This window comes from Neophocaena asiaeorientalis, unplaced genomic scaffold (assembly GCF_003031525.2).
Source record: "Neophocaena asiaeorientalis asiaeorientalis breed wild unplaced genomic scaffold, Neophocaena_asiaeorientalis_V1.1 scaffold489, whole genome shotgun sequence".
NCBI lineage: Eukaryota > Metazoa > Chordata > Mammalia > Artiodactyla > Phocoenidae > Neophocaena > Neophocaena asiaeorientalis.
This window is the reverse complement of record NW_020174791.1, coordinates 3,441,188-3,450,991: the sequence shown is the minus strand read 5'-3', so window position 1 is coordinate 3,450,991 and position 9,804 is coordinate 3,441,188. Positions and strand designations below refer to the sequence as shown.

General features: G+C 65.2%; 1 protein-coding gene across 1 annotated transcript in view; it reads left to right on the top strand.

The window, feature by feature from the left end:
* The first annotated feature begins 940 nt into the window (after positions 1 to 940).
* MIB2 (MIB E3 ubiquitin protein ligase 2) overlaps positions 941 to 9,804 on the top strand; it is an 11,045-nt gene continuing 2,181 nt past the window's right edge. Inside the window, 11 exon segments of the mRNA XM_024760311.1 lie at positions 941 to 1,285; positions 1,820 to 1,975; positions 5,710 to 5,966; positions 6,057 to 6,228; positions 7,351 to 7,457; positions 7,562 to 7,756; positions 7,916 to 8,058; positions 8,162 to 8,269; positions 9,256 to 9,360; positions 9,445 to 9,607; positions 9,689 to 9,804. The exon segment at positions 9,689 to 9,804 is cut by the window's right edge and continues 12 nt beyond it. Coding sequence (XP_024616079.1) covers positions 5,720 to 5,966; positions 6,057 to 6,228; positions 7,351 to 7,457; positions 7,562 to 7,756; positions 7,916 to 8,058; positions 8,162 to 8,269; positions 9,256 to 9,360; positions 9,445 to 9,607; positions 9,689 to 9,804 — 1,356 coding nt within the window. The 5' untranslated portion in view covers positions 941 to 1,285; positions 1,820 to 1,975; positions 5,710 to 5,719.

Genomic DNA, 9,804 nt, shown 5'->3' with positions numbered 1-9,804 from the left:
CACGGCGCTGTCGGCCCTCCTGGGAGTTGTGGTTCGGACCCGCCCCCGGCCACGGTCTTAGCGGGCTGCGGACTACAAGTCCCGGCAGGCCTCGCGGCGGCCCCAGAGCCCCGAGCGCCGGGGGCTTCGGGCGGCCTTGGCCGGTGGGCTCTGGTGCTGCGCGGCGAAGCGGGGCGGCCTGGCTGGTTGGCTGACTCTGAGCAGCCTAGCTCGCTGGCCGGCCGCCGCACACACTGAGGCCGCAGTCGGCCGGCTGACAGACTCGGCTCTCTTCAGGCCCCCGGAGCCCCCACGCGAAGCAGGCGGGACGCAAACTTCGGGGCAAGTGGAGGGGTAGACAAGGGCACCAGGGCCGGGGACTGGCAGCGGCGGGGGCCCGGGGCGGCTTCCCGAGGAAGGTGACGAATGACAGGGGCGGGGCGGACCCCAGGGAGTGAGGGGGGAGTCAGTTTCGGGGCTGGGGCGGGCGCCCGGCCCAGCCTGTCCAGCCCCGCCCCACACCCCCCGCAGGCCAGCTGCTCGAGTCCAAGGCTCAGCCCGGGGCCTTGCCGTTCGCCAGCCCTCCGACCCCATCCCTGGCGGCCCCAGACCCCAGGGAGCCCTGCAGGGCAGGAGCCAGGCCCCTGGGGCAGCTCTGGGGTCGTGGTCGTGGGCCCGGGAATGAGCCTGTGGACAGCGGGCGTGTAGACTGTGCGTCTTGGCATCTCCCCGCCGCCGCAGGGTCGGATGGCACAGGGCTTGCGCTGAAGCTCAGCAAGGCTCGAGGCCAGTCCGCAAGTCTCCAGACATCAGGGCTGCAGCCTACCAGTCTCTGGGCGGGCGGGGGGCGTCGGAACAGCTAGACAGGTGAGCTCTTGAGGGGCTCGGATTCTGTCTGATGCTATGTCAGAGGGGCTTTGCTTGTTTTTGAGCGTGTCTCTGGGGTGGTGGGGTGGTAGATAATCCTGCCTCTCTCTCTGAGCTCAGAGCCAATAGAGGCAATAAGCAAAAGTGCCAGACAGGGTCCTGGGGGCCCCAGCGGGGCTGGGGATGAGGCAGCGTGAGAGTGGGAGCCCTGGCAAAGCTGGTCCTTCCTGGCAGGTGCCCTCGTCTTGCCTTCTCACTTTGGCCTGTTGCTGCAGGTGCAACAAGTATCTGAAGGTTGTGCTCCCGTCCAAGATTGGCCCTGTGCAGTGGCTGGGTCGTGACACCGCAGTCTGCAGGGTGCCTGAGGGCTTCCATCTGGGTGGCCAAGATTTGGGTGATGATGACGTCCCTCTGCTTCCTTCGGGCCTTCCCCCAGCTGGTGTGTTTGTACTGGGCCAAGTCGGGTCTCAGGGCTTCACCTGGTCTCTGAGGGGCCAGACTCCCTGGGCACCCAGGGTGGCCACCTCTGCCTTAGCCAGAGCTGCCGCATGAGGAGACTGTGATTCACCAAGTCTTGCCCGTTGGCTGTGCCACACATGGTGTGGATTTAAACAGCATCCCCAGCCCAGCCGGAGGGGCCAGGGAAGGAGTGGCAGCCTCTGGTCGTGCGCAGTCGGCACACAGCTTTATTCTTCTCAATAAAGGCAGTTTGCCAGCTCGCTAGCTAAATGGGGTTTCATCTCTGCAGCTTGTTGAAGTTTCTGTAATGAAATTGTCCAGATAGGGCAAGCACCTTATTTCTCTACTGTCCCAATGTGTGCTTTAGAAATAGCTCTGCATTCCAAGAGCTGCAAGTTTCTTGTGAAAAGAGAAACTAGTAAACCAACAGAGCAGATCCAGGTGTCCACCTGTTTGGTTGCGATGGTAAATACTAAAAGTGTAAAAATGCCTTTTAAAAACCATGTTTCCCCAGACTTGCTGGCTGGCTACCTGTTTGGTTTGCTGTGTTCTGCGTCGGCAGTCGCTTCTAGTTTCCAACAGGAAATCTTGGTGTCTGAGCAAACCTGTGACCCACGAAAGAGCAGCTAAGCATCCGGGATGCTGACGAGAGGCTGGTGTGTACTGTAAGGTAAGTGCCGACTGCTCGCACCTGGAGCGCTTCAGGGTCATCGTAAACCCTCACAGTGACGGCCTCGGGGGGTTCCGGTGCCAGCCAGGGGTGGCCTGTGAGCTCTGAGGAAGACATTAAAGTACGGCGTTTCTGGCAAAGGAAGAAAAAGGAAGAATTCTTTGGGTGAATTTCGCACTTAAACGGGGGTCCCCTTCCTCCCTAGCCCCTCAGGGTTTCTTCGCTGCCCCCCTGCTCCTGACCCCGATCCATTCCCCGCTGGCCACCCCCTCTCCTCACACCCGGGTGGCACCTTCCGAGGTGAGGTAGTGACCCCTGACACTGGGCAGGCCGGGGACCTCAGGTCACACAGAGCACGAGCGGCCATCTGCTGGGTCCTGGTGACAACAGTGACAAAGGCCAAGCACGTGGCGGGAGGAAAGTAGCAGAGAGGCCTGGAAAGCCACCTGGCCTGCTTGACAAGGGTCCTGTGCTCAGGCGCTGAGGTCTGGGAGCCAGTAGGGCGAGCAGGGAGGTGTCTCTGGGGGCCCTGCTCAGGCCCCAGGCCGGGTGACGCCAGGCTGGGTGCGGGTGCTGCGGCCGAGGGCCAGCCCCGGGCCCCCCAGGGCTGTAGCGTGGAGGGGAGGTGGAGAGGCTCCCAGACTGTGGGTGCCGCAGGGCGGGCTGCTCCTGTCTTCTCACCGTCCTCCTCAAGGGCCACTGGTCTGCGTGGGAGGAAGCCCGAGACTCAGCAAGTCCTTTTGGCTCTGTCCCCTGTGGGCCGGTGGGCTCCCGGGAGGGGCATCCTTGGGGAGCAGGGAGGCTGCTGGCCAGCACTGGAGAGCTGTCTGGCTGTGCTCAAATAGGGGTGTGAAGGCAGCAGGTGCTGGTCAGAGGTGCTTCTCGCGACAGGCTGGACTTCCCTGGTGCCCCGGGGGAGCCACTGCTGGCTGGGACTTGGTCCTGTTTTCCCACAGGCCCTGCTGGGCGTCCTCCACCCTCTGTTCACTCTCTGACCATTCCCCTGAGGGCAGAGCCAGGCACTGGGCACACCTGACATCCTGCTCAGGGAGTCCGCTCCCCGTCCCCTGTCTTGATGGAGATGGTTCTGCTGCCTATGGCCGGTGGGTCTGTAGGCCGCCAGGAGGGTGGGGGTGACAGCTGGCCCAGCAGGCAGAGGGGCTGGGCTCACAGGCAGAGGGCGTGCCACTGTGGCTGCAGAAGGACCACAGTGGCGGCTCGTGGGACTGGCGTCCTTTCCTGCCCCTTTATCGCAGCGTAGGGCCAGTTTCTGGCCCTGCAGATGGCCTGCCCCTTGCTAGCAGGGGTCTCTCGTTGGGCCTGCCTCCCCACACTTGTTTGGGTCTGTGGTTGCCTGGAACGAGGTCGAGTCTGACTGGCTCAACAGGCGCGCCTGGGAAGGGCGAGAGGCAGCTCAGCACTGCCCACAGGCCGTGACCAATTCGGGAGGCTCCCGGCGGGGAGGAGGGCGTGTGCCATCTGGCTGAGGTTGGCAGCCTGGCACGACAGGGCCTGTGCCCTAAGCGGCAGCGCCACCACTAAGCCACTGGGCCGCTGGCTCAGGACGAGCTGCTCTGCCTGAGTCGGACGCGTGTGGCGTCTGCTGACGGAGAGACGCCAAGCAGGAGGCCGAGGCCGCGCGCGAACGGCGCGCCCTGCGAGGTGGCGGCCCGCAGGCCCTCGGCCCTCGTCTGGGGCTCGCTGGCAGTGAAGAGCCACAGGCATTCTCGTGTGGCCTTCTTGCTGTGGCAGGAAGGACGGAGAAGCCCTGGTGCCCCATCTTTGCAGGGGCCAGAGACCACAGAGGGGAGGGGGGCTGGAGGGCGGCAGGAGACGGAGGTGGCATGGCCCCGGGTCGGGGGGCGTCAGCCGGCCAGGTGAATGAGCAGCGAGTGGTTTCCCTGAGGAGATTGGCCACCGGGTTGGGAAGGCACGTCCTTTTAGATCGTCCACCTGCGTCTGGAAGCCCTGGCGGTCTTGGGAGGGGTGAGGCAGGAGCGGTCACAGACGCCTGCCCGGGAGGCAGGGGGACTTGCAGAAGCCGAGCTGGCTGAGCAGTTCATGCTGCTGAGACTCTGAGGGTCCTTCACTTGGACCCTAGGCTGGGCATTGACCAGGAGCCTCGCCCTGTGGGCAGTGCCCCTCCCCTGCACACCCTGTGCTGGCGCAGACCTCAAGGTGGGGCTGGGCAGACGGTGGCCGTCAGATGTCCTGTGGGCTCAGGCCTGGGATTCTGAGTTTTGGGCTGGGGGGGCGGGGTCCAGGTGGAGGGGTGACATGTGGTTTTCCTTGTTGCTGGCTAAGCTCTGGGCTGGCCTGGTGGCCTGTGGCTTCACTGGGCCACTGGGCGCTAACAGGAGCCAGCTGCACCCCAGCCAGCCTCAAGGTCTCCCTCTGGCATTCCAGGAGCTCTGCAGTGTGACTGCTGGGTGCCCCAGGCTAGCGTCTCCCCAGCCTCAGGGTCCCGATGCTACCTGAGAGCCCGCTCCACTGCAGAGGCTCAGTCTCCAGAGATGGAGCGGCGACTGCCCCCTCCAGTCCTGGAGCCCTGAGCCCTCTCCCGCATCAGGTCCTGTTGATTTAACATCTTAGGCGTTGTCCAAAGCCATTCATGTCGTAAAAAAAATTATTGAGGAATCACATATACAGGGAGGCTCAGGTCATAAGTGATCCAAGTTAGCAAAGTGAACACGCGTATAATTGGCACCCAGATCAGGAAGTAGCGTGTTCCCCCGGGCCCAAGCCCCCCGTGACCGCCTCCGCTGCTGTCTCCCTGACTCTAGTGCCCTGGATTTGTCTGTCCCATTTGTGAGCTTTCTGTTGGTGGAATCAGGCTCGTGGCTTCTTTCCTTGAATATGCGTCTGTGAGCTTTGCCGTGTGTAGTGCAGTGGTTTGTGGTTTCTTGGAGGTAAATCACGTGTCACGACCCAGTTCACCCTTGAGCACTCGGGGCGGGCACTGCTGTGAACAACGCCACCTCCGTCAGGGCCTGCCTGGGGTGGCCAGCTGACGCTTCTCTGGAGAAGGACCACGCAGCACTGCCCACTGGGCTGTGGGTGGCATCAGACCCTGTGTGTGTTAGCTGCTGGGGGCACCTGTTCCAGCGTTTTCCTGTTTTCTCTTGGGTTGTCTGCTTTGTGCATGAGATCTGCAGGCCTTCCTTCCACACTCCAGGTACAGGGCCTTTGTGGCTGGCGTACGTGTTGCTGCCTCTCCAGGCTTAAGTGCCATCCAGCTTCTCAGTTGGCTACACAAAGTCTGCTTTCTTCGGAAAGTTTTATTGTCTTACCTTTCATGTTGATGTGTGCAATCCTGGTGGCCCCCTGTGTGCCAGCCACCCAGAACCGAATCTGCTAGTGCGGGCAGACCTTCTTCTCAGCCGGGTCTTGTCCCCTGGTTCCCTGGGGACCTGCAGTCCTGTCACCAGGATGTCCCCGACACTTCTGCTCCAGCTCCCCACAGCGGCTGGCAAGCCCTTTTCAAAGAGGTGTCCCACCCTCCCTCCAGGACGGGCCCACCTCTGCTTCTGCAGCTGGTCTCCCGTGCTGCTGGCGGGTGGCCACGTGGGCCCCCCTTTGGTCTCTACTTCACAGGCCCCCCCTCCAGCCCCAGGGCATTCCCCGTGTTCCACCCCACCCCCGTTCCCATCCATCTCTCCCTGGAAGCCCTCTCAGAACTGGTGCAAGCCCGTGTGGCCTTCTCGATGTGGCCTGAGGGTGCCCTCTGCCCGCAGGTCTCCCACCATGGAGCCAGACCCCCAGGCGGGCGTGCAGGTGGGCATGCGCGTGGTACGCGGCGTGGACTGGAAGTGGGGCCAGCAGGACGGCGGCGAGGGCGGCGTGGGCACGGTGGTGGAGCTCGGCCGCCACGGCAGCCCTTCGACCCCCGACCGCACGGTGGTCGTGCAGTGGGACCACGGCACGCGCACCAACTACCGCGCGGGCTACCAGGGCGCGCATGCCCTGCTGCTCTACGACAACGCCCAGATCGGTGCGCGGGCCCCGGGGGCGGGGCTGGAGGGGGCGGGGCCGGGCAGAGGGGCGGGGCCGCGCGGCGCCCCCTGACGCTGCCCGCCCGCAGGCGTCCGCCACCCCAACATTATCTGCGACTGCTGCAAGAAGCACGGGCTGCGGGGCATGCGCTGGAAGTGCCGCGTCTGCTTCGACTACGATCTCTGCACGCAGTGCTACATGCACAACAGGCACGACGTGGCCCACGCCTTCGAGCGCTACGAGACGGCCCACTCGCGCCCGTGAGTTCCCCTGCCGACCCGGTGTGGGCGCGGACTCTGACATCCGAGCGGCCTTGGTCCCGGAGGACTGGAGCTGCCTCCCGCTGGCCACTCCGCAGGGTACAGGTCGAGTCCTTCCTGAGCCATTTCCTGGAGTGGCCAGGTCGTGCACCAGTCCCTACCCCCTGCGGAAGGCAACCGTGTCCACCGGGCAGGTCTGCGGAGGTGGGTGCTGTGAATGGGGCCTTCTCCGGTGTCCCGGGCCCCTCCTAGAGCCAGGCTCCCCAGTGGTCCCCCAGTGCCGCCGTGGCCTGGGCGCTGAGGGTGGCCTGCCTGGAGCGTGCTGCCGGCGTCCACACCTGTGGAGGTGCTGTTGGCCTGGCTAGCAGACTCCCTTGCTGTGGTCGGGGTGGGGGGACCAGGCCGGGGAGGAGTCCACTGGGCTGCGTGGGTGCCCAGAGGTGCACCCTTGTTCCCTGCACTGTTGCCCTCGCCTTCTTGACACCCCACACACACGGAGGGGAGGGGTGTGCTCCATGTCCCAGCCGCCCCTGGCCAGTGTGGGAGCCAGGATCAGCTGTCCGGGCGCCTCCGGCCAAGCCGGCCCTGCTGACTCCTCTGCTTCCCACGTGCTGAGCTCCCCTGGGCCAGGCCGTGCACTGAGCTCTGGGGTCAGCTCTAACGGGAGGCAGCAGGTCTGGCGTGAGCACACGTAGAGAGTGTGTGGTGAGGGTGGGCCTGGGGCGCCCTTCTCGCCTGACATCATGAAAGGTCCCCCAGGGACTTCCCTGGCAGTCTGGTGGTTAGGACTCTGCATTCTCACTGCCGAGGGTGCAGGTTCAATCCCTGGTCGGGGAACTAAGATCCCACAAGCTGCACGGCATGGCCAAATTGAAAAAAAAAAAAAAAAAAAGGTCTCCTGGAGGGACCTGGGCCGCAGCCCCACTCTAGGCCCAGAGTGTGGAGGGCATTGACCTGTGGGGCCAGTTGCTCCAGGGGCAGGGAGAGCTGGGCCTGGGAGCTGGCGGCGCCCCATCCTTTAGATTCCAGGGCTGGGAGTGGAGGAGCAAGGCTGGCAGAGCCGGTCGCCTGCTCTGTGGCACGGTTGCTCCCATGGCCTGGGACCCACTCTCTCTCTCGTAGGGTCACGCTGAGTCCCCGCCAGGGCCTCCCAAGGATCCCGTTAAGGGGCATCTTCCAGGGAGCGAAGGTGGTTCGGGGCCCCGACTGGGAGTGGGGTTCGCAGGATGGTGAGTGGGGGTCCAGGGTGGGAAGGTGGGGGCTGGGCCGCCACTGGCTACGGCTCATCCCCGTGGCGCAGGCTTAGTCTGCTGGTGGGGCCACTGTCTCCCAGGAGGGGAAGGGAAGCCAGGCCGAGTGGTGGACATCCGTGGCTGGGATGTGGAGACGGGCCGGAGCGTGGCCAGCGTGACATGGGCCGACGGCACCACCAACGTGTACCGCGTGGGCCACAAGGGCAAGGTGGACCTCAAGTGTGTGGGCGAGGCAGCTGGCGGCTTCTACTACAGGGAGCATCTCCCGAGGCTCGGTACGGGCGGGCCCCACTGACACCCACCCTGTTGCTCTCTGTCCTGGCTGAGCCTCAGCGGCAGCCCTGGGCCATGGGTGGCCTGTGAAGTCACTGAGGGGAGGGGAGGGGTGGGGGCGGAGGGACCCTTGCGAGCTGGGCCTGCCACCTCACTCCCAGGCAAGCCCGCAGAGCTGCGGCGCAGGGTGAGCGCCGACGGCCAGCCCTTCCAGCACGGGGACAAGGTCAAGTGTCTGCTGGACGCGGACATCCTGAGGGACATGCAGGAAGGCCACGGCGGATGGAACCCCCGGATGGCCAAGGTGAGCCGCCCCGCCTGCCAAATCCCCGTGCCCCCGCTCCCCACATCCTCTGGACCCCCGCCCTCGTGCTCCACCTGGCCACAGCCTCCGTGACCCGCCGCAGTGCATCGGACAGATGGGCACCGTACACCGCATCACGGACCGTGGGGACGTGCGTGTGCAGTTCAACCACAAGACCCGCTGGACCTTCCACCCGGGGGCTCTCAGCAAGGTGCACGGGGGGCCGGGCTGAGCCCCTCTGCTCGCTTCCGTACCCCCTTCAACGTGCTGGCTTGGCCCTGAAGGAAGAGGGGAGGGCATGGTGGGGTCCAGAGGGGACCAGGTCCAAGGAGAGGGGACCCTGGTGTGAGGACCGGGGGTGGGGGCCGTGGGGAGCTGTTGGAAGCTGGGGCAGCAGGTCAGGCGCGAACATCTGTTCTGAGGGCCAGAGGGGCCTCTGCAGCCTCACAGGCAGGAGGTGGGGGATTGGGGTACTTTCTTAGGAGGGCGGGGTGGACCTTGGCCAGGGCTGGGGGCGGGGTGGGCGTGGTGAAAGCTGTCTGGGAAGCAGTATCCCTTGGATGAGGGGTGGAGGGGGTGGGGGGCAGCGGCGTGTCCAGTGATGGCACCTGGGCAGGGGCAGCGCCAGCACTCGGCTCTGGGACTGCTGGGGCACCTTTGCCTTCAAGGAGGGAGGATGGTGGGGTCATAGGACAGGTGGTTTGTAGAGTGATCTCTGTACCCACGAGGGCACGGGTGAGGAGTGAGTTGCTAGGAAAGGTTTGGGGGTGGGGGAGAAGCAGCCCTGACCCCCTCTGTGCTGTTCCAGCCTGGCCCCCGGTCATCCTGTGGGCCCCCCTCCCCTGAGCCAGGCTAGTCTGGTCTTGGCTGTGCTGCCCGCTCCCCGTCAGTGTGCAGGGTGGGGCCCACCCTGGCCCGCACCCCCCCCACCCCCGCTGGCTTCTGTCCCGTCTAGATGCTGATGTCCGCTGCCTCTCTGGCTGTCACCCGCATGGCTCTGAGGCTGGGCCACCAAGGGCTGCCCTGGTGACCTGTCGCCCTTATCGGGCCAGATCCTCTGACTGTGCTTTCGGGCAGGGGCTGGGGTCCTGTCCAGGCCAGCCTGTCCTGTGGAGCTGGATGGGGGCGCTTTCCTGCTCTACGACCCCAGGCAGCCACACCTGCCGGGGGTCCCTCAAATGCTTCTCTGTCACTCAGCACAACTCCTGCTCGGTGGGTGAAGTCGTGCGGGTCATCGACGACCTCGACATGGTGAAGCGGCTGCAGGCCGGGCATGGCGAGTGGACAGATGACATGGCCCCCGTGAGTCCCTCACCCCTACCTCCCCACCCCCAGCTCCCTCGCCCCTGGGAGGCCCGCCTGAGACCCCGCCCTCCCCCCACCCAGGCTCTGGGCCACGTCGGGAGAGTGCTCAAGGTTTTCGGAGATGGGAACTTGGGTGTGCTGGTCAATGGTAAGCTGTGGACCTTCAGCCCCTCCTGCCTGGTGGCCTACCGGCCTGAGGAGGACGCCAACCTGGACGTGGCCGAGCGCGCCCGGGAGAACAAAAGTGAGGGCATCCAGCGCGGGCGGCTGGTGGGGGGCGGGGCCGCCCCCGGCCACCACCGAACCTCAGCCCTGCCCTCCCCAGGCTCCCTGAGTGTCGTCCTGGACAAGCTTCGAGCCCAGAAGAGTGATCTGGAGCACCCGGGGAGGCTGGTGGTGGAGGTGGCCCTGGGCAACGTGGCCCGGGCTCTGGACCTGCTG